The sequence below is a fragment of the Colletotrichum tamarilloi genome (genome assembly GCF_030869305.1).
Source record: "Colletotrichum tamarilloi strain Tom-12 chromosome Unknown Scaffold_29.1, whole genome shotgun sequence".
Taxonomy (NCBI): domain Eukaryota; kingdom Fungi; phylum Ascomycota; class Sordariomycetes; order Glomerellales; family Glomerellaceae; genus Colletotrichum; species Colletotrichum tamarilloi.
Genome location: NW_026849412.1, coordinates 1 through 27,975, shown reverse-complemented (window position 1 = coordinate 27,975; position 27,975 = coordinate 1). Strand labels below are relative to the sequence as shown.

The 27,975-nt window shown below is 51.6% G+C and overlaps 11 protein-coding genes across 11 annotated transcripts; 4 read left to right on the top strand and 7 right to left on the bottom strand.

The window, feature by feature from the left end:
• Window positions 1-4,485: 4,485 nt before the first annotated feature.
• On the bottom strand, window positions 4,486-6,325 carry CTAM01_08333 (uncharacterized protein; the record flags this gene model as incomplete). The annotated part of the gene is made up of 2 exons (XM_060524353.1): window positions 4,486-4,936; window positions 5,007-6,325. The coding sequence occupies 2 exons, from the start codon at window positions 6,323-6,325 to the stop codon at window positions 4,486-4,488; spliced, it is 1,770 nt and encodes a 589-aa protein (XP_060380866.1).
• Window positions 6,326-7,764: 1,439 nt separating this feature from the next.
• CTAM01_08332 (uncharacterized protein) lies at window positions 7,765-8,832 on the bottom strand (the record flags this gene model as incomplete). Its single annotated transcript, XM_060524352.1, has 1 exon — window positions 7,765-8,832. One exon carries the CDS (start codon window positions 8,830-8,832, stop codon window positions 7,765-7,767), a length of 1,068 nt encoding a protein of 355 aa, XP_060380865.1.
• Window positions 8,833-9,684: 852 nt separating this feature from the next.
• Window positions 9,685-10,455, top strand: CTAM01_08331 (transcriptional regulator; the record flags this gene model as incomplete). Its single annotated transcript, XM_060524351.1, has 1 exon — window positions 9,685-10,455. The coding sequence occupies one exon, from the start codon at window positions 9,685-9,687 to the stop codon at window positions 10,453-10,455; it is 771 nt and encodes a 256-aa protein (XP_060380864.1).
• A 402-nt stretch (window positions 10,456-10,857) lies between these two features.
• On the bottom strand, window positions 10,858-12,297 carry CTAM01_08330 (lipoyltransferase; the record flags this gene model as incomplete). Its single annotated transcript, XM_060524350.1, has 3 exons — window positions 10,858-11,124; window positions 11,208-11,303; window positions 11,371-12,297. 3 exons carry the CDS (start codon window positions 12,295-12,297, stop codon window positions 10,858-10,860), a joined length of 1,290 nt encoding a protein of 429 aa, XP_060380863.1.
• A 511-nt stretch (window positions 12,298-12,808) lies between these two features.
• On the top strand, window positions 12,809-14,118 carry CTAM01_08329 (chorismate synthase; the record flags this gene model as incomplete). Its single annotated transcript, XM_060524349.1, has 2 exons — window positions 12,809-12,843; window positions 12,927-14,118. 2 exons carry the CDS (start codon window positions 12,809-12,811, stop codon window positions 14,116-14,118), a joined length of 1,227 nt encoding a protein of 408 aa, XP_060380862.1.
• Window positions 14,119-14,276: 158 nt separating this feature from the next.
• Window positions 14,277-15,773, bottom strand: CTAM01_08328 (xaa-Pro aminopeptidase family enzyme; the record flags this gene model as incomplete). The annotated part of the gene is made up of 3 exons (XM_060524348.1): window positions 14,277-14,524; window positions 14,587-15,523; window positions 15,585-15,773. The coding sequence occupies 3 exons, from the start codon at window positions 15,771-15,773 to the stop codon at window positions 14,277-14,279; spliced, it is 1,374 nt and encodes a 457-aa protein (XP_060380861.1).
• Window positions 15,774-16,664: 891 nt separating this feature from the next.
• On the bottom strand, window positions 16,665-18,280 carry CTAM01_08327 (glycosyl hydrolase family 71; the record flags this gene model as incomplete). The annotated part of the gene is made up of 3 exons (XM_060524347.1): window positions 16,665-17,409; window positions 17,473-18,116; window positions 18,200-18,280. The coding sequence occupies 3 exons, from the start codon at window positions 18,278-18,280 to the stop codon at window positions 16,665-16,667; spliced, it is 1,470 nt and encodes a 489-aa protein (XP_060380860.1).
• A 967-nt stretch (window positions 18,281-19,247) lies between these two features.
• CTAM01_08326 (uncharacterized protein) lies at window positions 19,248-19,454 on the top strand (the record flags this gene model as incomplete). The annotated part of the gene is made up of 1 exon (XM_060524346.1): window positions 19,248-19,454. A coding segment is annotated over one exon (207 nt), but the record flags the coding sequence as incomplete, so codon positions are not given.
• A 1,777-nt stretch (window positions 19,455-21,231) lies between these two features.
• CTAM01_08325 (uncharacterized protein) lies at window positions 21,232-23,696 on the bottom strand (the record flags this gene model as incomplete). The annotated part of the gene is made up of 5 exons (XM_060524345.1): window positions 21,232-22,653; window positions 22,710-22,979; window positions 23,029-23,174; window positions 23,354-23,575; window positions 23,636-23,696. 5 exons carry the CDS (start codon window positions 23,694-23,696, stop codon window positions 21,232-21,234), a joined length of 2,121 nt encoding a protein of 706 aa, XP_060380858.1.
• Window positions 23,697-24,674: 978 nt separating this feature from the next.
• Window positions 24,675-25,237, bottom strand: CTAM01_08324 (uncharacterized protein; the record flags this gene model as incomplete). The annotated part of the gene is made up of 3 exons (XM_060524344.1): window positions 24,675-24,711; window positions 24,782-24,897; window positions 24,986-25,237. 3 exons carry the CDS (start codon window positions 25,235-25,237, stop codon window positions 24,675-24,677), a joined length of 405 nt encoding a protein of 134 aa, XP_060380857.1.
• Window positions 25,238-26,684: 1,447 nt separating this feature from the next.
• On the top strand, window positions 26,685-27,370 carry CTAM01_08323 (uncharacterized protein; the record flags this gene model as incomplete). The annotated part of the gene is made up of 3 exons (XM_060524343.1): window positions 26,685-26,962; window positions 27,063-27,150; window positions 27,296-27,370. 3 exons carry the CDS (start codon window positions 26,685-26,687, stop codon window positions 27,368-27,370), a joined length of 441 nt encoding a protein of 146 aa, XP_060380856.1.
• Between the last annotated feature and the right edge of the window lie 605 nt (window positions 27,371-27,975).

Sequence of the window (27,975 nt, the reverse complement as noted above, 5' to 3'; positions counted from 1 at the left end):
TTTCTAAATGTCTCTCACCCCGTACTGGCCGCCATCGTATTACTGCTTGCTGCCAGCGGACTCCCTTCTCGCCACTAGATGGAGCGGCTTACGCGCCTCCGGTCCACACTCTATAAGCTATGTGCACTGGCTTTTGCTTGGGAAAAAGTGTCAAAATATCAGACGTCTGGGGAAAAGTGTGGGAGGCCGGAAGCCGCTCGACTAAAGTAGCGGCGGCAGCCGTGGGATCTTCCTTTTCCCCAGACAGCTGAACAGGGAAAAACCTCTACTCGATGTCTTTTCTCACCATGGCATCATAATCGCTCGCTGGCTGACGGGACTAGCTCTACCACATGGCGAAGGGCATCCCACCATGTCTAGACCATCAAACACGTACTGTCTAGTAACACCAGCTGCTCCCACCCTCATCGCCCACGACGAAGAATAAAGGGCTGATCTCTTGCTTCGGACCAAAGCTCCGTTGACAGGGACTTGACTCGGTTTTACGATCGCACCGAAGGAAGACGTCGCTCGCAGGTGGCTGAGGAAGAAATCTCCATGAAGGAGTGGTGCTAGGCACATGAGGTTGTTGTTATTCTTCGTCGCGCACAGCTCTAGCACCATCTCCGTTGCCCTGCCTGCCCCCAGGGGCCTAGAAAAAAGCAACATGTGAATCTGGGGTACGGAAAGGGGGGAGGAGTCGCTGTCTGGAGAACCAAAAAATGCGGGATGTGCGGAGGGCCGTACGGTCGCAATCATTCGTCGAGACGGCGTTCCGGACAAGTGCGAGGGAATCACACCGATTTGGCGCTGACCTAAGATGTGATTGAATTCCCTCCCCAACCGACTCCATCTTTGCTCATTCTCGGTGTTAATATTCCATCGGCACTCAAGATCTAGGCAAAGGGGCGAGTTGATTGGCTTTTCACACCGGGGCAACCACTTTCCCATCACCCACCAGGGCCACCCTCCTCCCAGACCGGTGTGCAAGTTTTGGTGATTGTCGACGAGTTCGAGTGTCAACCACATGCGGTGACTTACGTGATGGGCTACGGATACATACCTTGAGGCGAGACGCGCCTAGCCCCGTGCAAAGCCGTGCTAGCTAGCAGACGGCCCCCTTAACCTCCGCAGTTGGGATTGCCTTTGCCTGCCCACACGACCCATACCTACATTGGACCCGATGCAACCCGCACCTCCGGGTTTCTCCAAAAGAATGTCTCGGTTTCGCAGCTTTGGATTGGTTTGTGTTGGCTCATCACTTACCGTAGGGTGGCCAGGACGAGAACAGGAATTCCGATATACAGGTGCGCAAAGAAGAACAAAAACGCAACGGCGTCGACGGTGATCGGCGGAAATCAGGGTCATGGTTTCTCTTTAGGGTGACATGCGCTGGGGGGGGTTAAAAGGCCCGGTTTGCTAGAGTGATGTGCAGTGAACATCAGTGTTGGGTGCCAGTGAGGAGGAGGAGGAGGAGGGGTCGTGATCTTTGGGCGAGATGATAGATCCAACGCCTAGCTCGCAGCCAATCCAACTCCTTTTCGATACTCGCATCGCATGCGCGGTCGCGGCGTAGCAACGCACCTAGATTCTGGGCATTTTCTGCTCTGTTTTTGGTGCAAGGTGTCTATGACACTCCGGTGAATCCTTTTCCAAGGGGGATTTGATGGCTGCGTGGATTAGTGGTTGCGTGGTTTACAGGCTCAGAGCCGCCCCCCGGGAGCAGTCTTCTCACGCTTAGGACGGCGGAGTGAGTGTGCGAAGTTTGGTTGTTCGGTTCAGGATTGTGGGTTTGGGTGGATGGGTGGGTGTGTGCGATGGTTCTCCATGCTTTTGCTGCACGTCATCCCATTTTCGCCGATGGCCTGGTACTGGTCTGGGGTCCTAGGGGTTTGGTTCAACTACCTGGACCGAAGAAAGGGTTCGGTGCTGATCAAGGTGGAATAGCAGACACTTCTTGATATCGAACTGACCTACAGAGAGAGGTACGTTTTTTCCCTCTTTCATGTCTTTTTTACTGATGGATTGGCCGAGACATGGAGTTCACTTCAGCTGGTTTGCATCAAACGATGAAAGATGACTTTTAATCAGCCGTCTTCTGTGTTCTTAGACCCTGCATGTCCACTCTCTCCCTTTCGGAGCGGATTTAATCTTGGTGGGGTCATGGTTGAGAAGATGGAGGGGGGTGATGGAATGTTCAGATTGTCACTGCAGAAATTCCAGAGCTGGTGGATGGTTTCCCACCCGTCCACCATTCCTTCCACCCTCCTGAACCCTTTAGCTCAAGTTACACAAGAAGGGTAGGTAGGACGAGCGGGAAATGATTTCTTTTCGGGGAGGAAGATGAAAAGTGATGAAAGGGAGAAGAAGACGATGATGGAAGAAGACGAGACGAGGCTGGAGCTTGGAGGAAACATTTGTATAGGTACGCAGAGTACAGACATACATGTGACGGTGTGACGAACACAGGGTACAACAATTGGAGAAAGCGCAACGCGATACGAAAAGCAAGCCACCTTCGCCCATTTGGTCACTGACTTGATCGCTGCGGATGTCTCGGTCGTCCGCGTCGAGGTCTCACCGTGTTTAGTCATTCTTTTGGTTCGTAGACACACTCACATGTCGACGGGGGACAGATAACCCGCCCCATTTTCGCTTCTTTTCTTATCTCTGTACTCTGTACTAGCTGGCTGGTATCTAGGTGCTTGCGCAACAGACAACCTACTGTGAACGCAGGCATGGCAGTGCCACGAAAAAATGGGCGATAACGAAAGAGAGCCCGAGTGAATGGTTGACGCACGTCGACGCGAGTCTAGTCGTTGCTGTCCTGCAGCCACACCTTTTTTTTTCTGTTGCATCTACACTACGTTTGCTCAACCTGATGCCTCAGACGTACAGTAGATTCGTTTTCCCCGTCATGTCAAGTTGATCTTGGCAGACCCTTTGTGGGGTCGCATGAGGTTGGTGGCTCACTAGGTAAGGTAGGTAGGTAGGTAAGGTAGGTAGGTAGGTAAGGTAGGTAGGTAGGTAGGTAGGTAGGTCCCTATCTCTCATCTGTCTCTGTTCGTTTGTTTCCTTTGTGATGTCGGTGTTCTTCGAAGGCCGGGCCGCCGGGTTGGTGGTGGTGACACTTACATCAGCGTGTGACGAAACGTTCCCTTACCCTTTTGGTTCATGGTGCGTGTGTACTGCATTGGCTGGATCCGAACTTGGAGGGGTGAGGCGTAACACGAGGATTTCCAGGTTTTGGAGAGGATGGATACATGTGAGGGAGGTGGCTTACTTCAGAGTCTTCTTGTTCTTCAGTCATGGCAGATAACGTAGAGTATGTCATCGCGTGTGGCTGGTCGTCCTCTTGGAGAGCGAACACGATAACGTTTCCTGCTTTACTCTATGTGACTATGAATCACAGGTGTGGCGAATGAGACTCTGAATATACGTAACCCCGAACTTTTTGGACTGCCAACCCTCTTTCTAGGGTGAGTAGACGTGACTTGATTGGAGATGTCTCATTCACCAGCCCCCTTTTCACCTTCCTCCCCGCCTCGTGAGCCCCTGCTTATCGCTGGTTTAGAAACTCGTGATGCTAGATGAGGACCCTGAAAGGAAAGTGCAGTGAATATCGAGAAAGGGGGTGGGTGTTGACGAGGATTGGGATTATGGCACTGTGGCACTGTGGCACACAGGTGCACCCGCCAAGCCGTTGCGTTTCCCAGTGTTTCTTCAAGTGTTTTTGTTACACCGTCGGAAGCCGCTTCGGTAGTGAGGCGGGAAGAACGTGACTAAGGTGATTTTGATGTCTCAGTTGAAGGCAACTTCGTGTGTGGTTTCTGTTCATCTTTGTCTCATTGGGGGTTTACATTCGAGAAGTGGAGGGTCCTTTTTGCGATGTGAAGTCTCGAAGTCTTGAAGATTTGAGACCCGTCTCCGATTTCATTGGGTGGAAGGTATTTGTGAAAGAAGAAGAGTTGGGGACGAGCCTTTTGGTTGTTGTCTCATCACTTTGCTGTCGATCGTATTTCGTATTAATGCGGTGAGAAAGGGTGAGAGCGGACGTCATGAGTAGTGGAATGTTTGATGAGACGTTGCAGATGGGAGAGACGCTGGGGATAGGGTTAATGGTGGTGTGTCTCATGCTTTGCTTGAAGTTGTTGGGCGATGTCGCTGATGCAATCGTTCGCGATGTATCGATGACACGCGGAGAAGTCTGGTGTTTCGTTCTTTCACACTCCCTACTCTCTGTCTTGTTCATAGGTTCTCGGTGCTGGACCAAGGTAAACAATATCACTACAAGCTCTACTAAAAATGGTTCAAGTTAAGTCTTGTTACTTCGTGAAAAGCCCAAACATAGTGTCATCCATAAGCGATGTATTGTCAGCCATCAACTCCTGCCAAAAGTCGGGCCAACCAGTGGTGTCAGCCACATCAAGTGTCTCAAAATTGTATGTCGAATCAGTTAAATATACTAGAAACTGTTAGCCATCTATATCGAGTAGCAATAACTTGCTAGGTGGAATAGATCAACTCACCCGTAGGCTGCTGATCGTTGGAGTTGCTTGACTCATCCAGACTGATATGTCGGGATACCTCCTTCATCTGCTGCATCAAAGACTTGAGCACCTTGAAAGGCCTCCGCAATCCTCGGCCAAAGTTTCTTTGGTACTCGGACAAAATCATCCAGAAGAATTTGATGCATCTAATGTAATGTTCTTGATCTTGATGGGCATGCTGAAGAATGACCAACACAGCACTATACGCAGCATAAAGCAGCCCGTAATGCGCGTGTCTGAGCGTGAAGTATGTGTTGTAGGCTTCCAACAGACGCCAAATCTTGAATGCGGCGTCGATGCACCTCCGACGTCCGTCATCTCCAGAGACAGGCTCGATGGGAAAGTTGAAGTGGCCCCGGTTCAAGAACGCCTGCTCGAGCAAGATGACCAAGGTCCAGTATGAAACTCTAGGATTGGTTTGTTAATCAGATTCGAGCAACATCGAGAAACATCGAGAAGGAGAAAGATTCAACTCACTGCAGTGAAACTAGATTAGGCGGAGGAGTGTCGTCTTTGCCTGGCTCGAATAGGAGGTGAGTTGGTAGACTGTCCATCCATCGACTGAGGTTTTCCCTCATTTTAGACCGAAATTGTAATAGATCCGGCATCGGCGTCTGAGCACTCCTGACGGAATAAAAGTGTTGTATGATCTCTTCTGCTATTGCAGCAAGCTGCAGCATACCTTGGAAGCAGCTGATTGCATAGGCCGGACGTCCCTTGTAGCTTACTGTTGGGCTGATACTTGCACTACCAGGATGCCACTGCTCCATTTCCTCGTACGAATCAAGAAACTCTTTGGAGATGTTACCGTCCTTTAAGAGAAGGCCCGGAGGACGGCCCAAGTAGAGTGACTGGAACTTGTCGCTTGTGTAGGCGCCCCAGTAGATCCTCCGTCTCATCTCCATCTCTGTGACGGACACCCCGTTCTTTGACTCGGGATCAATACCGCTCGGGATGTCTAGGTGGTAGCCTAGATCAACCATCATTCTGTACGCCATGCCACAGTACACCCACCCGGCGCTCTGTTTGCCGTACGGAACTAGACAAACCCCACATACGACGAGTGCCACCACAGTAGGCATAGTCGGATTGTCGATATGTTGAGGAAGCAGCTCCTTGAAGCGATCGTAGAAGCCCATGCCGGTTGTCGAAGGATCTTCGGGACATGTGCGTACAATACTGAGATCAGTGAATAGACTGCTCTGTAGGAAGATCGCATTCAGCAGCAGTTTGTTGACATAGAGCCCATTTTTGAAGATGCTATCCATGATTGCAGGACGATATGTCCAGAGATATGTGTAGTGTAATCGGTTCCAGTGTAGATTCAGTAAATGCATCGCAATATCCGCAGAGACGCCATCAAAGTCTGCGTTGGCTAAGACGCTAGGCGTGGAGTAGAAGACGAGTTCTCTTTGATACGACGTGGCAGCTTGTGCTATGAGTCGATCCTGGGCGACTCTCTTCAGAAAGGCATTGGTCTCGTCTTTGCTTGATGTCGAACTCTTCCAGAAATGACCGCTGGCGTTATCATGAAGGAGACTGGTGGCACCATAGACGGTTGTGTCGCCCTCAACGGAAGGGCGCTCATGTAGCTGAGGCATGAAAGAGTCGGCGTCTGTTTGATGCCGGCTAGGCGGGGACCTCGAAGAACATGCATACTCGAGCTGTGCAGGAACAGAAGAAGTGGGCGAGTTTTGGGGTCTGCCAGGAGCAAACATGCGACTGTTTTCTAGTGACTCATTACCAGTCGAAGGACTACCCAAGTCAGTCAGATTTGGAACAATGAAGGGATTCATGTTTCTAGCCTTCTCTCAGAAACTCGCTGCTTCAGCTGTTCAATCTGGTTTTGAAGTGATTGGATCTCTGACGCCTTTGACCGGACGACAGCCTTTCGACCGTCTTCTGGGTACTCGCACCGATGACTTCTCATACGGCAGCCACTGCATTCAGGGCGTTGGCCATCACATTTTACCTATAAAATTGTGATTATTTGATGGCAAGAAGAATTCATCGCTCGCCTTTTACGATGTTGCCAACGTACTTTCCTCGACCGGCAGACTTTGCAAGTCCTACAGACGACGCGCTGCTGAGCGATCTTCGCCGGCATCGTTGTGAACCATCGATTCGGGCTGTTGAAGAATGAAATCCGGCCGATTTAGTCATTAACCGGGCCAGGGTCTGGGCGCAGCCAAGCCATTTATATGTAAGTACAAGCGCGTAAATCCAAGCCACATGTGGCGCTCGCACGAACCGGAGGCTTCTCGTCATGGCCAACAACACTCCTTGCAACCATCTCACCAGGCTGTATTCAAGCTACACCTGCTCTGTCATCGACTATGAAGTCATCCATATTACCAATGACCTTCTGAGAGACATCTCGCTCCTACTGGTTCCTTCTAATCACGAATCTCAAGGTCACAAGTGGACTAGTTCTCACCCAAGTAAAACCATGCTGGAGGCAACAAACTTTGTCTGGGTGGTCGAGAGAGGTAGCGGAACGTGCGAGAGGGCTTCATATCCAACCCGACTGATGATATGGCACTGAATGTTCTGCCATCAAATAGTAGCTGAGAGCCGCGAGCCTAGATGGATGGATGGTAATGTCTGGAGCAAAGGCCTAGGTTGTCATACGGAGTGTAGTGACTGAGCAGGCATGCTGTTGAGACGATGTATACAGAGAAAGATTCGTGACAAGACCTTTTTATGGCCCATATAGACATGATGTAGCCAGTGTTTGTGCCTCCATGTCAGCGCTTGAGGATGCTTAACTCGGAGCAAGATTGTTCCATATGACGTGAATCGACGGTACATTCTCTGTTTATAAGTTCATTTCATTGCGCAAAACCCCGCACTCATTTCGGTCTTTGCTTTTGTCTGTGTGATGCCTCGAGTCGAGACTCTTCGGACATCTCACATACCAATGTCCGTGTTCATTCATAGTGAGATTGGACTAGCGCAACCCATGGTCCACTTTCGGACATCGATGTCCGAAGCGCCACCGGGTATCCCACGGGACTTTGCTACACGGTTCGTTCCCCGTGGACTTTGAGGTGACAGAGTGGCATTGGTCTAGATAAGAGGAATTGACTCTTCTCACTGATTTCCATTGGGTAATCACATACGTACAGTATGCTCCGATGCTTGCAATGCCAATTGTAAAACCATTTTAAGTCTGTAATACGTCTGAATGCTCCCCTATGTCTCAGGTAATTGTGGTATGTTCAATTTCGACGAGTTAAGGCTTGCGTAATTTGAAAGAAAACGACACCTTTCCAGTAATGACGCCGGCTGTGTTTACGCGCTCAATGTGGTGGAACGCCTTCATAGCGTCACGGCTTTCCACAGAACCGATGCCAAGTTGTTCCAAAATCTCCATCACTGCTGCATATAAAATTTCCTCGTTTCCATCTTCAACCTTGACAGAGATTCCCAAACCCGAGTTGACCCCCAGACGCCGCGTCTCTTGGGAGTCTCGGATGGCAACACCATAGCACCCATCGGCACCCAGCTTACCCACGAGAGTACCACCATACTTGAGCATCAGTTCAGTACAGAATCTAGCATCCCCAGCAACCATTTCGGGGAATCGCCACATAGAATGGTAAATCCTAGCCAAATTCCTCGTCCTTGGGTCCGTCGCAGAACCCTGAGCCTCAGCGTCTGCAGCGTGAGCAAGGAGAGCATAAAGGTGACTGATGTCACGAAGAGGAAGGGCGGGAGCTGGCAGGTTGCATCCGTCGATGCCCCATTTGATCTCGTCAGCCTCCAGGCCAGTAAGCTCCTCAAAGGTATGTCTGACACGAATTTGGACTTCGTGATTGGACAAGTGATACTCCTCGTCTTGCCCCAGTGCTTTGGCCCCGGCTAGCATGCCGATATGCTTCGCAGAGCAATTGTTACAGAGAGCTCCAGGCGTAAACCCTTTCCTGATCCATTCGTTGTTGACGCTCTCGGACATTGACGGGTGACCTCCGCACCGCAAGTCTTGCTCTTTGGCCGCAATCTTGGTCAGCATCGTGACCCCGGACTGAACGTGACGCTCCTCGCTACTATGTGAAGAGCACATGAGAGCAATTTCCTTGTCGTCGAAACCGAATTGCTCAAATCCTTCAATCTCGAGAAGGGCGAGAATTTGAGCTGGTTTGGCTGCTGATCGGGCGAGTGTCAGGCGTGATGGGTCGCCCACGGCGTACAAGAGACTGCCATCAGCGTCTGTGACTGCAGCGTGAATTCGATGAGTATTTTCGGTGATTCCTCCTCGATCAGAAAAGACACAGTCTTCTAGAACTGCATGTTGAGACATCCTCATTGGACTTCAGCGCTGCCAGGGATAGTACGCGATGTAGAAGCTGACGAGAATGAGACAAAGGACAGAAAAGAAGTTGGTGGCATGATCTGTTCTGGTTGTGATTGGTAGGACAATGAGTCCGTATCGACGGCCAGCAAGTTTCGTATCATTACTTCCACGATCAATGTGGTTCAGTCTTGTAAAGAACAAAATCTTCACTTGCACGTGAATCTTGCACAATCACCCATCATGAAGGGAAGTCCCGGTGGGGTGACTCACGTTTACCGTCGGACATATTGTCCGAGCCAGGGAGGGGCACTAGATGAGCCTTTTAAAACGCCTCGACATTTAGCCAGCTGTAATACTCCATTTGATTACGTTATGTCAATATAATTTAGTGAAGTATTACTGGAAGGGCGTGAATCATCTACCTATTCCTGACAAATCTGTGAGGGCGTTCATGTCGTAGGTAGTGGCAGCTGCTTGTCCAAGCCAAGTGATATCAGCTTCTCCGCGGAGAGCATTCAATGGATGGCCCAATCTGAACAACACATCCAATGGTATGACGGATATTACGTCTTGGTCAAGTCAATTTTGAGGATCTGGCCAATGTCAATGTGGCACATTTCTCGGCGACTCTCGGACTCTGCAACCCAGGTGGCATTAGAGAAACTTGATTCAACTGCACGCCGGAGACAAGTGTGTGACTACTCAGCTTTCACTTGACAACATACCACGCGTTTAATATGAGACTATCTAGTTTCATAAGGAATATTTAATGGGTGAGGGAGCGCTCATGATTTCTCAAGCACTTTGACTGAGATAACACACCTTCAATACCTTTAAGCACTAGTATTATCCTACATCATGTTTATCCCATCACCACACGCGGAAACATGTATCAGCGCCTTGCAACAACTGATTCGAGACTACCCCCTCGGTGTTCTCACTACCGCCATTCCATCAGATGCCCATCCCCTCATCCTTGCTAGCCACATCCCCTTTGTCTTGGATGTGGAAGACGAGACGAGTGATGAGGAACTCGGCCGATTGAGGGGCCACCTAGCCCGCCAAAATCCACAAAGCAAAGCAATGATCGAAGCTGTCCAATCTGCCGGTACTGAATCAACGACACTCGATCAGGAGGTTCTCGTGCTATTCACGGCCGCACCTCATCATTATGTCACACCCAAGTTCTACACCGAGACGAAGCCCACGACTGCTAAGGTTGTTCCCACTTGGAACTACGCCGCCGTCCAGGCTTACGGCCGAGCAACAATCTACTTCGACAGCAAGTCAGAAACTGCGTCTGGCTTCCTATCAAAGCAGATTGATGACTTGTCCAGGCACACTGAGACGTCTGTCATGGATTACACTGGAAAGGGAGATAGACCCGGCCCTTGGAAGGTTGCGGACGCCCCTGAGCGCTATATTGAATTGATGAAGAAGAACATCATTGGCATTGAGATCGCTATCGACCGCTTGGAGGGGAAATTCAAGATGAGTCAGGAAATGCGAAAGGGCGATAGAGAGGGAGTGATCCGTGGCTTCCAGAGCCTTGGCTCTGACGGCGGTCAAGCCATTGCTGCCTTGGTTCAGGAGCGAAGCGACATGAAGGAGCTGGCAAAGACAACATGAGTGCCTTGCGAGGGAACAAAATGAAAAGACAGGTAGAGAATTGTGTCGTTGGAGGAGTCTTGCTATCAGGGTCCGAATGTGCCAAATACTCGGAGACGGAAGCCAGATGTGCGCATCTGGAGGGATAGAGAAGTTAAAAAGGGTCTGAACATAATTCAAGGGATTTTCTTAAGTGCCTTGGTAAAGGGGATGGTTCGAAAAAGACATTTGCAATGATCTAGAGATGAAACAGGTGATGAGATATGCTGTTGATTACGGCTTGCTAGGCACGATAAGCTACTGTAGGCTCGTCGTCCTGGATGTAGTATCATACACTGCCCTGCCTACCCTGCCTCACAACTTCTTTATCGTACAGGAATAAGTTCTGTTCTGAATGGAAATCAATCCGAACTTGAGTTTGATTTACTTTCCATTTGCCAGCACAGAGTTCAGCCACTTTCCCACGGTCGACGCTTCGCTATGGTCTAAACCCTCCGCGCGGAGACGCTCTTCCCAGTCTGCGACCTCCCAGATCTGGGTGTTGATCATGGAATTCGAGAGCTTGGCCGATCCTTGACTAGAGAGACTAGAGGACGGTCCGGACAGAGAGAAGCTTTGGACGAGGCCGTGGCGGGCTTCAAATGTGAGGTTGAACTGGACGGGGTCAGCTGGCTGTGCTGGGTAGATTGGCTACATGTTTGAGCGTTGAAGAGGTCAAGCGGGATTGGATGGAACGAAACGACCAAAGACTAGAGATGAAGATGTTTACTCACGTTGCCCGGGAGCTGAGGACGTTCCCGCGTGTCTTCTTCAGAGGGGTGTGTAGAGAAGGTGAATAGAGGGGTCTGGCCATACGTCCATTCCCGAGACTGTGTATGTCCGTTAGTTTCTGACCCTGACTATCGCCGACCGAGGAGAGAAGAAATGGCAGCTTACCCGTAGTTCCTTGAGTCCCTTCTTAACCTTATCCTCTCCGAGCGCATCCTTCTCGCCCAGTTCTGCCCGGACAGTGAAGTCACCGTACATTTTTCCAAATTCGCTAATCACGGCATCCTCGAACGTCGATGTGTCGGTGATGCCCACGTTGCGGATACGTGAGCGCACACTCTCGACGCCGCGGGCCTTGATGAAGGGTTCCGCGGGAGACCGCAGGAAGCTGCCGATGCGCGGCAGGTTCGGGGACGAGAGGAGACACGTTCCGTGGTGCAGGGAGCGGAGACGGGTGAGCTTGTACGCCGAGCCGGAGATCTTGAACGTGTTTTCCGCGTTCACCTTTGGCTTGCTGCACGATGCCGCTTCTACGGAGGCGGTGGTATCCGGTGCTTTTTCGGAGGTTCCTGAAGAGGAAGGCGGAGGGGGAAGAGTCATGACAATGTCATGGCGGCAGTTGACGGCGGCGCCCTCGACGTCGAGGGAGCGGAGGGCGCGGACGACCATCTCTGCATGGGTGTCGCGGTCAAAGTTTGCAGGCGGGCAGATGACGGAGTAGTTTACATTGCCCTCATCGTGGAAGACCGTTCCGCCTCCGCTGCGGCGGCGGACGAGGTCGATGGCATCCGACGGGGGTAGAGACTTGAGGAGGGGAAGGTTGACCTCGAGCCACGGGTTCTGGTTGCGGCCGATGACGATGCTGGGGCGGTTTGTGTACAGGAAGAGGACGGTCGAGTCAGATGGGGTCGTTTGAAGGAGGTGGTGCTCGATGGAGAGGTTCACGTAGGGGTCGCGAGAGTTTGAGGTGTAGACTTGGGTCTTTGAGGTTGGTGAGGCGGCGAGGGCGGAGAAGAATCGGGTTTGGCGGGAGGTTCGGTGTATTGATGGTCTGATGCGGAACAAAGTTCCTTGAATGCTACATAGTGGCAGCATTGTGATGATCTGTGAGAGATATTGGATGAGACGGGATTGATGGTACTTTCAGATTAACATTTTCATGAGCCCCTGTGAAAAGTCTCGTGATAACCGACTGTGATTCGAAGATTAAAAGAGTGTATGAGAATAGATTGAGAGCAAAGCAATGAGTCTAAGTCAGTTTGATGAGTTTACGAGTAAGAGAGGTCGCGTTAAGGATGTATTCACTGCCGTTTGATGGCGGAACGAATGAGTGAGCAACGCGGTGAGATGAGGTTCTCAAGTAAGTTGCATCTAACAGAGTCCATTTTCTCACTAGGCCACCCACCCCTGTATGGGCAAGACCCACCCGATTAACGGGGCAATTCAACTACATCATAGAAAACCCCTCCACCCCGCAGACTGCCGATTTCTTTCTGTGGTTGACTCACCGAATATCGGCCCAGATAATTTTCCAAACTTACATACCGCTCTCCCCTCCTCTCGTTTCCCACACTCCAACTTTACCCCCTTTATAGCGGTAGCAAAAATGTCAACGTTCGGCAATTACTTCAAGGTCACGACGTGCGTCGCCTCTTCCGACCCAATTCCTCTTGTTCGTCTCTCGTGGCCAATTGTGGACTAACATAGGATGCCCCTCTGCGCAGCTACGGCGAGTCCCACGGCAAGTCCGTCGGCGTCATTGTCGATGGCGTCCCGCCCGGCATGGCTCTGACCGAGTCCGATATCCAGCCTCAGCTGAACCGCCGCCGCCCCGGCCAGAGCTCAATTACGACGCCCAGAAACGAGAAGGACCGTGTCGTCATTCAGAGCGGTACCGAGTTCGGTGTCACCCTTGGCACCCCGATTGGCATGCTCGTCCAAAACGAGGATCAGCGTCCCAAGGACTACGGCAACTCTACGATGGACATGTTTCCCCGCCCTTCCCATGCCGATTGGACCTACCTCGAGAAGTACGGCGTCAAGGCCTCCTCCGGCGGTGGTCGCTCCTCCGCCCGCGAGACAATTGCCCGCGTTGCCGCCGGCGCCCTCGCTGAGAAGTACCTCCGCGAAGCCTACGGTACCGAGATCACCGCCTTCACCACGAGCGTCGGCAACTGCCACCTCTTCCCCCCGACCCCCGAGCACCCGAGCCCCTCGACGAACCCCGCCTTCCTCTCGCTCCTCAACACCGTCGACCGCAAGACCGTCGACCAGTTCCTCCCTGTCCGCTGCCCGCACGAGGAGACCAACGAGAAGATGATTAACCTCATCAGCGACTATAAGGCGCGCGACGACAGCATTGGCGGAACCGTCACCTGCGTCATCCGCAACCCACCCTCGGCGCTCGGCGAGCCCTGCTTCGACAAGCTCGAGGCCTCGCTTGCACACGCTATGCTCAGCATCCCCGCCACAAAGGGCTTCGAGATCGGCTCCGGCTTTGGCGGCTGCGAAATTCCGGGCTCCCAGCACAACGACGCCTTCATCAAGGCGCCCGAGTCGGAGCTCCAGGCCGACGCCCAGCGCATGGGTATCCCCCGGTCCAAGTTGACCACCAAGACCAACTACTCTGGCGGTATCCAGGGCGGCATCTCCAACGGTGCGCCCATTTACTTCCGCATCGCCTTCAAGCCCCCCGCGACCATCGGCGTGGACCAGACGACGGCGACCTACGACGGTTCAGAGGAGGGCGTGCTGGCCGCCAAGGGCCGTCACGACCCTTGCGTTGTCCCCCGTGCCATCCCCATCGTTGAGGGTATGGCGGCGATCGTCCTCTTGGACGCGCTCATGGCGCAGCACGCAAGACAGATGACAAAGAGCCTGCTGCCTCCCATTAAGAGGGAGAATGGCAAGGCGTAAGCTGGTTGGAAACTGGGATGTGTTGTAAATAACGGGCATTAAAAGCAAATTCATGATGAGATTCCCCTTTTTCGGTTTGTCAGCGAATAGTCTTCTTTTTCTTTGCATTTTCCTGTACGACGTGAAGTGACACAAATTGAATGAAGAAGTGACTCATCTCACAACTCTTCCGGCGTCTGTTGCTGCTTCGCCGCCTTCACCAGATGGAACTCCTCCTGTCGGCCGTAGACCCATTGCCATCCCTCTTCCTCGCCAGCCCAGTACACGTCCTCCTCCAGGGCAAACCAAAGGGTCGTGTTCCTCGAAGGTGCGTAATGCTCGACGAGAAGCTCTACGCTGAACCACATACTACGGATCGCAGCCAATTCGCCAGCCGCCGAGACGTACTCTTGCATGTTGGTCATTCCTATGCGAAGTCAGCGCCGCACCAGATCAACGGTCTTGTAATGGAACATGTCGTCTTCTTACCGATAAGAGGACCAGCAGAATGTCCCCAGTCCCCAATTGGGTGTGAGTAGACCCGTCCCTCAATGCCCTCGGCGTGCATCTCTCCCAGCGACGCCTTGAGCATCTCGTTACCCGTCTTACCGACAGCAATGTTTCGCCTCACGATATCTTGAAGCTTGTTACCCTTCTTCAAGCCGTCCTTCAGATCTTGAGGCACATCAGTCTCGTCGGGGCGAAGCACGTATCCGAGATGCTGCGTATCTGTGTTCAGCCTCATAGCCGTCAACCCAAAATCAACATGGAGCATGTCCCCATACTGAATGACCCTGCCTCCCACATCTTCATCAGCAGTCGTCTCCAACCTCATAGTCCAAGGCAGCGCCTCATCGACGACGCTCACACTCGGCTGAAACCACGTCGAGAAGTTGTGCGCCAGGATCTCCTCCCGGAACCACCACTCCAGGTCCCCCGTCGTCGTCTTCCCCGGCACGACAACCGCCTCACTGAATCCCTTGGCAATCATCGCCCAAGCCGTCTCCATGATCTCCCTGTACCGCGGCATCTTGGACGTGGGCTGGGCCGAGATGAACTCGACGGCGATCTCGGGCTTGACGACCATGCGCGAGGTCCACTCGCCGCCGAGCCCGGAGGCCATGGCCTGATACTCGCCCGCGTGCAGGCCGCTGGCGAAGGCGATTTCCGGGTGCGCGTTGACGGCGATGGTGGCTGGGTTCGCGGCTTCGAGCTGGGATTTGAGCGTCGCCCAAACATCTGCGGTCCAGCCTATAATGCAGCCGGGTTGCTGTGGGAGGGTGGCATCGGTTGTGCTAGCAGATGAGTTGGTGGAGGCGATGGGTTCGGCGAGGAAGAGGCATGTTGTGCGGCGGCGGGCGGAGAAGGTTGATGCCGGTTTGAGGGACCAAAAGACTGTTTCTTCAGCGTACTCCCGTTGGCTTATCTATCGCTTGTGTCAATTCCGCCGTCTTTGTGAAATGAGGGGCGAGTGAGCGAGAGCAAACCAGCCAGGCGTCGACGCCGTATTTCTTGAGGAGGGCGGGAATGCCCGCCTTGCGCTCGTCGGTCCAGGCATCCTGGATGCGGGCTTGCTCGCGGAGGGGCGGGAGAGAATTATATTTCAGCGTTGGATCGCTGGCCGCCTGTTGCCAGAATATAGCGGCGGCAGAGAGTAGTGATATGAGCCAGTGCATTGCGGATCTGCAAATACCTATATCGATCTCGCGGGCGGAGTGAGTTGAGGATGAGTGAGGTTGAAGGGAGGGGTGATGAGGTTAAAGATAGGATGGAGGATGTGAGATCGGATGACGTCCCGGATGCCCCGTTTAAGGAATGCAGCTCTGAAGTTGAATTACTTGAGCGCAATGCGGTAGGTCGTCTAGTCCCGGAAAGGCAGCTCGATGATGGCAACCTTGGATCTCACGCTGCATGGATGCTGATCCCCGCCCTCGGTGAGTCTGTTCACCGAGATCGGGCATTACATCGCGCGACAAGAGGTCGAGATTATCGTACATAAACGCCTGCACTGAATCAACTCGTCCTGGGGTTCACGTGCGGGAGAGTTCATTTCATTGCTCAACGTGAACGGCGTAGTAGAAGTGCAAGATTGTGTGTTTTGATTGAGGCTTTTTGCTCCAAAATTCTTGCGAAAGTCCAGGGATTGAGGTGTGTTCTATCTAGTTCTATTTAGAGGGGTATTGGTATTGTACATGAAAATTGCCAGTTGAAAATCATAAAGCTTCATAATGCTATCGTCCCTGAACTCGTGCATTAAAATTGTGAATGTGGCTGTGAATGCCTAGTGAAGTAAACATGAACAGGAGAAGTGAAAATTTGACGCCAAATTGAGACGCTCTATTGGAGTATGTGTCAGTCATTTGCACGAGAACGAAGGCTGACAATGCTATACTCACGAAGTTATGCCCACGTTTGAGACTAGTCGAGTCTGATGCGTCAACTTGTGTCCAAGATTTGACTGAGCCTAAGGAGATGTCTTGCAGTCGTAGTCGCAGTTTTCCAGTGGATTAGAGACGTTCGGATGTTGACATCTTGATGTGTCCCAGCTATCACAGTCGCTGACCCGTTCACACCACTCCAGCAACAGCTAAGCTGACGAGAGCGAAGATGACGTATATCAAACCGTTTTGCGAGAGGTTGGATGCCCCAGAGTCATTGTCACTGGCTGTGGATTGAGGACCACCTCCAGTCTGCGTGGGTGACGGGCTCGGATCGTCGACGTGGAGGGCATTCGTGCTGCCCGTCCAGGCGTTCCAGTTGGTCAAGCCGCCAGGGCATTCGTTTGCAATCTTGCGCCCATCGATCTTGGCGATCTCGGTCCCGTACTTGGTCATGGTGATGACGACGTCACCGGTGCCCAGGAAGGGAATGCTTCCGTGGTACACCCCCTTGCCGCCATCAGGGGTCGAGGTCCAGTTGCCCTTCTGCGCCTTGCCTCCGACGGAGACGGTGACCTCTGCTGCAGACGTTAGGAGGGCCGAGTAGAAGATCTTATCACGGACAACCTGGGCTGCCGTCAGGGTCTCTTGGTCGTGTGTGACTGCGTTGGCTATGGTACCGCCGTCCTTGCAAGAGAGGGCGGGCGAGCCGCGGTACCATGTCATAAGGGCTTCGTCCTTGATCGAAGGGGCCACGGCGGCTTTATAGCTGTCGATGAGGTAGGGGAGGAAGTGGCGCCAGCCGTCGTGGGGATGGTCGAGGGCGTAGTTGAAGGGGGCTTCGCCAACTTCGAAAGCCTCCATGGCGTTGGTGCGGACCGGACCGATGTGGTGTGATTCGCCGTAGTCGTTCCAGGAGATGATTTGAACGAAGCTATCGATTGTCAGTTACTCGAATGATAAGAGAGAGACAATAGTTCTTGCAAAATTGACTTACGCAGGCATCACATCCATCACCTGGTTCCAGCGATCGTACCAGAGGTCATCGCCGCGCCACACCCAGTTCTTGTTGTAGCCAGGGAGGTTGGTATAGAACCAGGGGGATACGGGCATCATGTAAGGCTTGCCCTTCAGGGCCCAAGCATACGCAGCGTCACTCTTGTCAGTCATGTCCTGGTCACCGATTGGCCACGCGTTCCAGCTGAACAACCCATCAGCAACGCCGTTTCCTAGTGCCAATGCGTCCTCGGGCGACACGGATGACCAGTCGGGGATGAAGAAGGCGCCTGTCTTGTTCTTGGTTTCGATCCAATCCTCGGCGTTCTCTGTGCCCTCAAAGGTCGAGGCGAGGGGCTTGTCGGCATACTTGAAGTACTCGTCGAGCTTGAAGTACTTCTCTGTCATGTCCAGAATAGTCTCCTTGGGCCAGGGCTTACCCCCATGGTAGCCGCCGTTGTAGTCAAAGGAGAAAAAGAGCTGGAATCCAACATTCTTGGCGGCGACGAAGGCAGTCTCGAGAGACGAGTTGGTGTTGGGGTCCGTTAGACCCATGTTAAGGGCGAAAGCGTCGATGTGGGCATTCTTTGCTATCTTGAAGTCATCTTCAAACTCGCTGAGGGTGTAGTTCTTGGTGTTGATGAGCTGGCGAAGTATGTTAGCAGCTGAGACATCAGACGATGAAGTCGAGGACCTGGTAGGGATGCCAGCATCAGAGGTGAACATACCATGAAGTGGGCAAAGACGGACGCCGCTTGTACTTGTGTAACTACGGCCAGGAGACCGGCGAGAAAGGTGGTGAATTTCATCGTCACGGCGAACAAGAGCTTGCGTGACACGCAGATCAAGTCGTCGATGTCAAGTGTGATCGACACGGAAATCAGAGTTTACAGATCTTGCAGGAGAGCCACAATACCACATGAGAGAGACCAAAGGCCACGGCCGCTGCATTATGTATCGTGGCCTCCTTCACTTGAAGAGGGGGCCATGTCAAGTATGGCTCGCATATCTACCCATCACGTCGGTTTCTGCCTTGCGAACCGGCCAGGGCGACCACGGTACCGCCCCTCTGGCGCTGTACGCCATTGTCCACGATGACCCCCTGGCATGGCGACAACCTGACTCCATCGCGAGATAGGCAGGTAGGCCAACGGTAGGCGGTACATGCGGCTGGAACTACACGGCCTCAAACTCCCACCGTCAAACAGACAAGCAGGGGGGGCCTGCTCGTCTCGGACAGGGTTACGAAGGGCGCTTGCCTGATAGGGCTACGTGAGAAGAACAGGGGGTGAGTGCTTTGTGAGACGCCGTTGGATGTGTCTCTGGACAAATGGGCTGTGTGGATATCGGTCTCCAACGTCTAGAGTGGTTTCTCTGTCTGCTGTGCCATTTTGTGTCTCTTGTGCCTCTTGTGCCTGCTGTGCCGCTGGACGACGGCGCGAAAAGATGCAGCGGGCCAAGCCTGATGATTTGGATAAGGCCGCTTTTGCCGTGGGAAATTGCCTCGCCCGGCTCTGCTTACTCTGCATCATGAGTGCGATCCGAAGAGTTCTTGCTGGCGGTGAGGGAAATAGCTTTCGCGCGGCGTTTGATACGGGAACGTGAGTAAAAAGGTGGCTGTAAGAGCTCGTGTACGTTCGTGAAGTTGGCGCGATATGTCATCCAAAGTGAAGCCCATCGAAAGCTTCTGTTCCTTGCGTTGATCGGATACGAAGTCGGGAGAGATCGACGGCAAAACACGACCAGAGAAATATTCCTGGAGACTGAACGTGGTAGATCTGCTCAGCGGTACGGTGTTTCGGGACCCTCTGGGCCTCTTGTCCTCCTCCTCCAGAGACCCATCTTTCCAACTTGGCTTTTTGCTTGAACCCTGCCAGGTTGCTCGCCCGACATCTTAAGCTTGTTGAGCCCGCCCAGGGCCCTTCAAGACCAATCATCCGGAGACTGCCGCGCAGCCGGACGTCATGCCGGATCCTACACTAGCGGCTTTCCGCTCACCCATCGCGACACTCACGATCCCTGTCATCTGACGGCCTACACGTGCGGAATCGGCCGAGCGGCCCCTGTCCGTCACATCAAAACCGCTCGCCAACTGACTGAGTAGATAGCCTAGTAACGGTCTGCCTAACGCAACCTGCAGCTGTGCCTCTAGATTTAAGATTAAATAAGCAAATGCTACGGTTGTTTACAGGACAGGTTCCGCTATTACCCAGGTGATTCTAAAGAACCGTGCATTGTCGGATATCTCACGTCCAGGGTAAGGGACTGTATCGGCAGCAAGGGTTCCGTGATGGATACACGTATCTGCCCACTATTCTCAGGCAGCACCGGGCAATATTGATGTCTGTGAGTCTGTTTAACCATGTTGTAGAGGGGCCGCCGTTGCTTAGCCATCTTTTGCAAAGCTTGGCTCTAGTCCACCTTCGTGTCGTCCGTGGCGCCTCGTAGTCGCAGCCAACCACACTGTTGAGACCCGATCGAAACATTCAAAGAGTAAGGGACGTGCATACTCGAGAGGGAACCAGCCTTGTGGGGGGCTTCCTTCGACGTTGAAAACGAGAAGATGTACGGATACCGGAGCCGGCAACGTCATCGGCGGTGGGCTAGTTGACAGTAAGTGTATCGGAATCCCGCCAAATCACATACACGGAGGGCTGTTTAGTGGCTCTCGTGGCAGCTGTCAGGCTATTTCAGATCAGCAAAGACGGATAACCGGCGGCTTGGGTACGGTTTGCACCGGGCTGACGAGACCAAAAACCCCATCTGGGCGTCGCGCTGGTCTCAGACAACGTGCGCTATCGCCGGCCAATCGTCCGGACTCCCTCCGAGCTCCTTGCGACAGGGGTTTCGTGCTGAGCAAGTCGCACTTCGCACTTTGAACCAACCACACAACAGACAGAGGGGGGGCAGAAAATCACACCAACACTGACATGGATGGATTCTCATGTCGCTGGGCTGTCAGCAAGATATCCGACCGCCTCGGTTATTCATTACCCCGGGGGCAATCACAGACGCCAAGGAAAGAGGAGGAGGATGACTGACTGCATGAGTCCATGGGTACAAGACAGAATCGAGGGGGGGAAAGAGGCCAAAAGAGCAGAGCAAAGAGAAAAAAAAGACTATGTTCCAACAGCATGATCGAGAACCTTAAGCCACCCTGTCCCCTGACCCCTGTCCGAATCCACTGTTCTAGACCCTTTGAAGTTGAGTTGCAGCGAGTTGCAGTGACTTCAGAGCCACCGATTTGGGCCGCTCTTTTGCGTCTCTAACCAGAAAGCGAAAGTCGTTCACCAGTCAATTCCCAGCCGCTCCTGTTGGTGTCTGTTAGAGCAAACGCGCAAAAAGGCGGAGTCTCGGCTTGTAGATCCGGATAACCTGTTTAGCCAGGCGAACCTCAACGGTCACGTTATCACCCCAACAGACATAGTTTTATCCATGATGCGCCTCATCTTTTGCAATTGAACACTTGTAGAGCCATGACTTCTGCGCTCTTTAACATCACTGTGGAAGTATCCGAAAGACTGCGTTTTAACGTACTACCTTAGATTGAATTGCTAGCATTTCAACTGCATTGGATTATCCCATCACTGAGTCTAGCACGACATAGTAAAATGTTTGTAGTTTCCAGCTAGAGGCTTGGTCAACTGGGCCCTCAGCTCGACAGCAGAAAATGTCGGCAACTAATCAGCATATTGTTTCTTCATCATCCAGTCATATTTCCTGGTCCATTGCCTCAATGCTCAAATTAGCTGTCTCTGAACTAGAAGTTGGTGCCATCATAACCAGTTCCATCGCCGCGGCCACTTCCCGCACGGTTAGTGGTGACATCTGGTTGAGGAATCACCTCATCGGCGTATCGTGGAAGATCCGAAGGGTTGCTAGGAATGGTCACCTCATTCGTAACGACACTGACCAAAAGGTTGTTGAGGTTGCTCCTGGCCTGGAGATCACCATTGGGCAAAGTGACACGCCAATGGAGGTTCTTCTGCAAGTAAGGGATGACATGCTGCGGTGCAAGACTATCGATCAGGCCGGCAACATATCGCTCGACGAGAGCGAGAGTGAGAGGGACCTGGCCGGTGATTCTCTGTCCTGAAGCACGGCCCTGTTGACAGTTTTTGCACGAGGTGTTCTCGTCTTGGCCGAAGGTGGCAAAGGCACCGACGTGAGAGTGGTTGGTCACATACAACAAGGGAACCGAGTCGTCGGGATTGCCCAGGAACACGTGGACAACGTAGTTGCCTCCGAGTTCAGCCTTTTCGGCCTTGATGTTGACAAGCCATTCGAGGTACTTGTTGTCGGTACCGATCAAGCTCTTCAGGTCACGACCCTCTGGAGGACTGAATACGTCTAGCTCATTGGCCTCTTGGAGTGGCTCTTGATCATCTTGTTCCGCAGCCAGCGAGAAGGTTGAGGCCGAGACTGGAGAGTTCTCGGCCTTCAAATGTGCCTTGGCACGACTCTTGAACTCCTCGGTGGAGGATTTGAAGTCTTCATCGCCACTTCTCAAAATGTTGGCAAATGAGGCGGTCTTTCCATACACACGACCCAGCTCGTTGAGGATGGACTCCTTAGTGGGAAACTTCCAGGACTGAGTCTCCGGGTAGACGTAGCCAAACTCAGTGGTGTATCTGACACCCTCGGACGTCCAGAAGACTTGATTGTCCTTCGTACCCAACTGGGCAAATGGAGCCAGCGGGGTTTTGATCGTCTCCGGGTCACCGGCTTTAACGATGAAGTTACCCCAACTCTCGCCCGCACGTTGGTCAGTCACATAGGTCGATGGATCATTGGGATTGTCGTGGCAAGCTTGCCAGATAGCGAACAGCCGGTCGACGTTGGTGTGATGGAGCCAGAAAATGGGGTCAAACGCGGCAATTGCTGGGTTGCCCATGTGCCCACTGCCTCCAGAGTAGGTGTGGATGGCATTATGAATATCTTCAATACTCCCCCATTCGGCAAAGTTGGGCTGACCTGGTTGCTTCGGAGGATTGAATCGATTGTGGGACGCAGATCCAAAGTCACGATACGACTGAAGGATGAAGATGACACGCTCCGTCAGGTTCTTCCCTCTTGAAGCCTGTTGAGGGTCTGTTCCAGAAAAAAACTGTGTCAGTCTCTGAATCATCCTGTTGTTGTTGGGCTGGTCAGGGTAGCGAATGGTGCCTCCGACCCTCGGGAACTAAGAGCGCCGATCAGCATTACGCATACATAGCGATGGTCTAAAGATAAAAGTACCTGATTGATGCTCGTATTCGTGCGCGACTCTCGGAATTTGTAGGTTGCCAGTGGGTTTGGGTCGATACGAGAATCCTTCTGGTTATTATGGGGACGCTTGACTTGGACCCTAGCTTGGGATGTAGCCTCTGCTGGGAAGACTCCAAGGTCAGGTCGAGCCCAGTCCCAGTATGGCATTCTGAAGTCTTTGGCCGCCTTCACATAGTCGCTTCGACGCTCATTCTCATCAAAGTCGTTGGCAACAGCGTTGACGTGCTTGTACAGCTCGGCCTGAGCCACGTTAGAAAGGGTCACTTTGACGGTGGGTGTTAGAGCTTACCTCGAATAGAGCGAGATATGGACGGTGCCAAGTAAGAAAGAGGATCGAGCTATGAGTGCAGAATCCGCCGAAATCATTGTCGACTCTGACCATCTTGTTGTTCCAGTCCCTGTCTGGCCATTTCTTGTACGGAAGCCCATGAATACCTGCTAAAGTCAGAACCTTACAATCCTCATTCCATACATTTTAGCCTCCAGTGCATTAATCTAATGGGACGGGAACGTCACAGTGTATAAACAACGATATGGGTGCCATTAAGAGCGGAATTCTTTAGCTCATCTGGCCAAAAAGCAAAAGATGACTCCTCGTCGGGGTCGGGATATACTTGTTAAGTGACAAGCAGATATCCTCGCCGCCAGACTATTGGGGGGTTGATGCATGTTGACGCAAATTAAAAACTTGTACTTGCCTGCAATCTCGAAGAAGGAGAGAGGCGCGCTCTCCGGTACCGAGTTTTGGAATCTCTCCAAGCCCAAGAGATACAAATTCCACTGATCAGGATGGTCCTTGATCATGTCGCGCACTTCCATGCGCACGGGAGGTTTGGCTTTGGGACGTCAGCTATGAATCACAGAGGCGGATTATGCCAGTTGACATGAAAACATACCTGGATTGTCTGCCTTGATGCCGTGGACAAGCACGGGTCCTTGAGTTCCATCTGAAGACATCTTGAGAGTGAGTGAGTCTGATGATTGGTGATTTAGGTATGAAATTATCACAGATAACCCTAGAGTGGATGGCAAGCAGACACCAAGAACATGGATTATATATGTATAGCTGTTCCTCCGGAAAGTCATGTATGTTCCTATGTACACAATATTGCGACACCTTTGCCAAGTTTCATGCAAAACTGCTGCCTGTAAAATGTCCTTCAGATTCGTAATGGTGGCGCATATCAACATAAGATATCTCTTCTTCGGGAAAGAAGCCGGAATGACAGAGTAAGCACGGCGCTCTCAGCCAGCCATGGCGTCTCAGCTGCTTTCGGTCTTGCGGCAATGGCCCAATGATAGATTTACTGGAATACTCACCGAGATTACGGGCAGATACGATAGGCTGCTTTTTAAAACATTGAAAAAGTATGTTTCTTAGCCTGCAGCTTACCTCGGGATCAGTTTTGGTGATGAATTGTTTGTCAAGTTGTTCCAGCTGATGTCTAGGCCAAGACTTATCAGCTTTGGGGGTGTAAGCAAAGGCTGCATATAGAAAGAGCAGGTGAGATGTCATCATCGGTGGCTTGAAACTTGAATTGACAGGAATCAAAATATGACTTCGGCGATACCCCAGTTAATGTCCTCGTCACGCCAAAATTGAGGAACACGGTCATTCAGAAATGGATTTTGCGATCAAGCATGAGATATTCTCAATGCTGTTCTTGAATTCCGATTCTCTACTCGCATATTCGTAAACTTGTGTTGCGGAGTCATAACTCAGGACTTGATCGGCTCGAGTTTGCTACTATAGGCACATACACATGCATTGACAGGTTCACTCATATAATACAAAGACAAATTTATTCAAAATTGAGAGTAACCTCATGAAACTAAGTAGATAGAAAGCTTCTGATTCTACAAATCAGGCGAATGAAGGAAGAAAAAGACAATGCAGTCGCGACATCAAGAGAAAGAGCGAGTAGGTGAGTTCGGTTATTTTCCAATGCAGCTGCCGGCATTGGGATCGGAACTATAAGACACTTGTTAAAGAGAGATCCTCTGGGGTCACTGTGAAGATTGGGAGTCGAGGACGAACTTACATGTATTGCCAATTCCAATAGGATGTTTTACCTCCCCTGTAGCAACCATAGGCCTCCTTCGACAGCCCAGACATGCACTCGGCTTGTCCTAAAAGTCGTTTGCCGGTGTTCAAGTTCTATGATCGTATTGTTAGAACACCTCGATTGGAATAAGAAGCACAAAGCAAGATCCACTATGCAAGACATCGCTGCGTATCCAAGTACCTTAATGGTAAAGTCCCACTTCAAGCCGTCCGCCTCCTGCATGCAGTATGTTCGACTCTCCTCGCCAACGAAAGACTCTTTGGCTGCACCGGCTATAGCCATGCAGGCAAGAGAAAGACGGTCCGCGTTCAAGGCTAAAACCTTCTGCTTGAGCCATGTGCCATAGTGGCCGATCATGCCATTGGGGAAACAGTCGGCATTGACACCGGAGCTGGCAATCGCCATAGCGGCAAGGAAAGCAGTGGGCTTCATATTGATGAAAGTGAAGTTATTGAATCAAGAATGAGGGGGTTTTCTCAATGAGATGAGTGGATGAGAGATACATTTACAAAGAGAGGTGACATAGGTCAAGAACTTATATAGATACGAGTGCTCACTACGTGTACTCGGACTGATTCGAGATAAGTTACTCCTGGGGTAGTGCTATTCCAGCTATTCTTAGTTTCGGTGGGATGACTGCGCCATCCGAGAGCGACCATCCCAAGCACCAGACTAACTAGAACGTGCAGACGTTTGTCGCCTCGATCTCATGGTGCGTGCGGAGTTGGCCAATGCTGATATCTGAAGTATGTTGTCGCATCCAAAGCAGAATATTTCTTTTGCTGCCTGATGTTCAATCAATCATGAAGCAAGACCAAGGAGATATCCTTGACGCTGGACCTCTCCTGGCTCCAAACATCTTTGCTATGATGATTGTCGATCTGGTGATAAGCTGGATTGGCAAACACATGATTTCGAAGCCCACAGCAAACCAACCTCACCTAAATGAAGGCATAGTCTTGACTAAGCAAACAGCCAAGTGTTGAATTTTCTTTGTTCACAGGTTTCATGGCTTACACGAACGAAACTGTCGTTCTGCCAGTGTTGTCTGCGAGATTTCCTCTCGACTATTTGCCTCAGCTGCGTGATAGATTGCATTCCTGATTGTTAGCACGATGCCTAGTAAAGTCATATTTGCTCTTCACTACCTCCGACTCATCTCGGCATACATATCACGAGATCGTAGGCCAGTTTGCACGCTCAAGCCAGCGCGTGGCTTGAGAGGTTGAGGGTTACTTCTTCGATTGCAAACTGTTTAAAGTAAACCTACCCGCCGTGCCACAAACTATTCCGGGACCAGGTCTTCGTTTTCATCCCTTCACTCGGAACTTCACTGGAAGATGAAGTTTGTGTCACTACATGTGTAACATGTCAGTCTTAGAGGCAAGAAAATGAGATAACACATCAACACCAGTATTTCCTGGATGCTTTCAACCTAAGACAACATAATGCATACACGGACAAACAACGCTGTTTGGGTGTTGACTCCATATTTCATGGCCATCGTGTGTCGTCCGGAAATGCTGTTTTCAGGTGTGTCAAATCCTCGAACGGGAAGAGAATCTGATTTTCGAGTCCAAAATAACTAGGTATTCAAGAGTAGGCGTGCGAGGGCGCAGAACTGGAGACTGAACACACAAACTGGAAACTTGAGAAACCGGTGTCCCTTCGGTCTTACCTCAGCCAGCGGAAGCTTACCGACTGAAGCATCTCTTTCTAGGATGAGGTTATCGGAGCTACGACATCAGACGTGAAACCTCAACTATATAATAAACCCCAGTTCCCACGAACCTTGAGGTAGTGTCACAACAGAACTGCAGCATCATCTACCTCTTTACCAACATTACCTGTATCACCCGATCTCTTCAGAGAGTACAACATGCAGTTCTTCAAGATCTTCATTTGCAATGTCTTGTGCCTCTCCCTGGCACTAGCGGGCGTCATTGTCGACGGTAGTACCCGGAGTATCACCAGTGATACCGAGGACCAGGAACTCAAGAGAACCGTCCCTGAGCCAGCCATTACCATCACAGACAGCGACGAAATGCTGATGCTCGACTCAATGAACGCTGGAAGGGCTACTTTCGAAAGATTGCTTGTCGAAACCGGAGAAAGGCAAGATGGCATCTCAAACTCGCGACGTGATGTTGAATCACAGTAAGTAAACCATGTGACTAAGAGAGGCTGTCAATAGCTCTAGTTGAACCTTGTTTGCGAAGTAAAATTACTGACTCGCTCTTTTCCTTGGGCTCACTAGAACGACGGACGTCGAGATCCGTGAACTTGCCCTCAATCTCACCGAAAGGGCAGATCTTGTAGCCATAAGTGACTCATTTGCCTGCTGCGTGAGTAACTCCATTCTCTTGGCGTGTCAAAGGCGCCACATCAGCTATGGCACTTCTCATTGTAATCTGCTCGCCTCTGTTCTCGACAGAAGCTTTCCATGAATCATGACATGATGCTGCCTCTGACTAACACCGCAACTAACAGGTCACCTGCGTGTGGGCATGTAAAGTCGCCATCGAGAGCATGCACCTTACCCAAGCAAAACAGTTCCACAAGTGAGCCGAGTTCAACATATATCTACCAAGGATCACATATGAGTATGAAGAGCTGACGCAGGTTTAGATGTTTCTGGTTGGAATGTTTTGCTGGATCACAGGCCTGTGCGAACCATCTGATGGATTGGGCCAAGTATGTTGGTGGCGGTATAGATGACTTCCCAACCGCCGCGCAGTTCGCACAGGCTTGGAAACAGGTTTGGCGTCCAATGTACGAGCCACTCAATCAGAAGGCGATTGAAGAAGAATAGTACTTCGCACCAGTCATATTCTCAACAGGGCGTCAGTTTGTCTATGTGAGCTCTGTAATGTCGCGATGCAGAGAACTGTTGAAGTGCTCTTGCGGTAGTTGATGTCGCGGTGCGATAAGTCAACATACCCACTTCCTGGCACCCCCCTGTTTCTGGCACCACAAAAACGATGGGATCACAACCCAACCTCCTCATTACTATTAACTATTGATCCTCAACCACACCCACTACAATACAGCTGCCAGCCTCACTAGGGCATTCAGAGTCGCTGGATTCAGCCGTGATAACCTCCTTTTCACCCGCTTCGATTTGAGCCCGATGGATATCCCTGATGTTCGCGAACTTCGTATTGGGATCG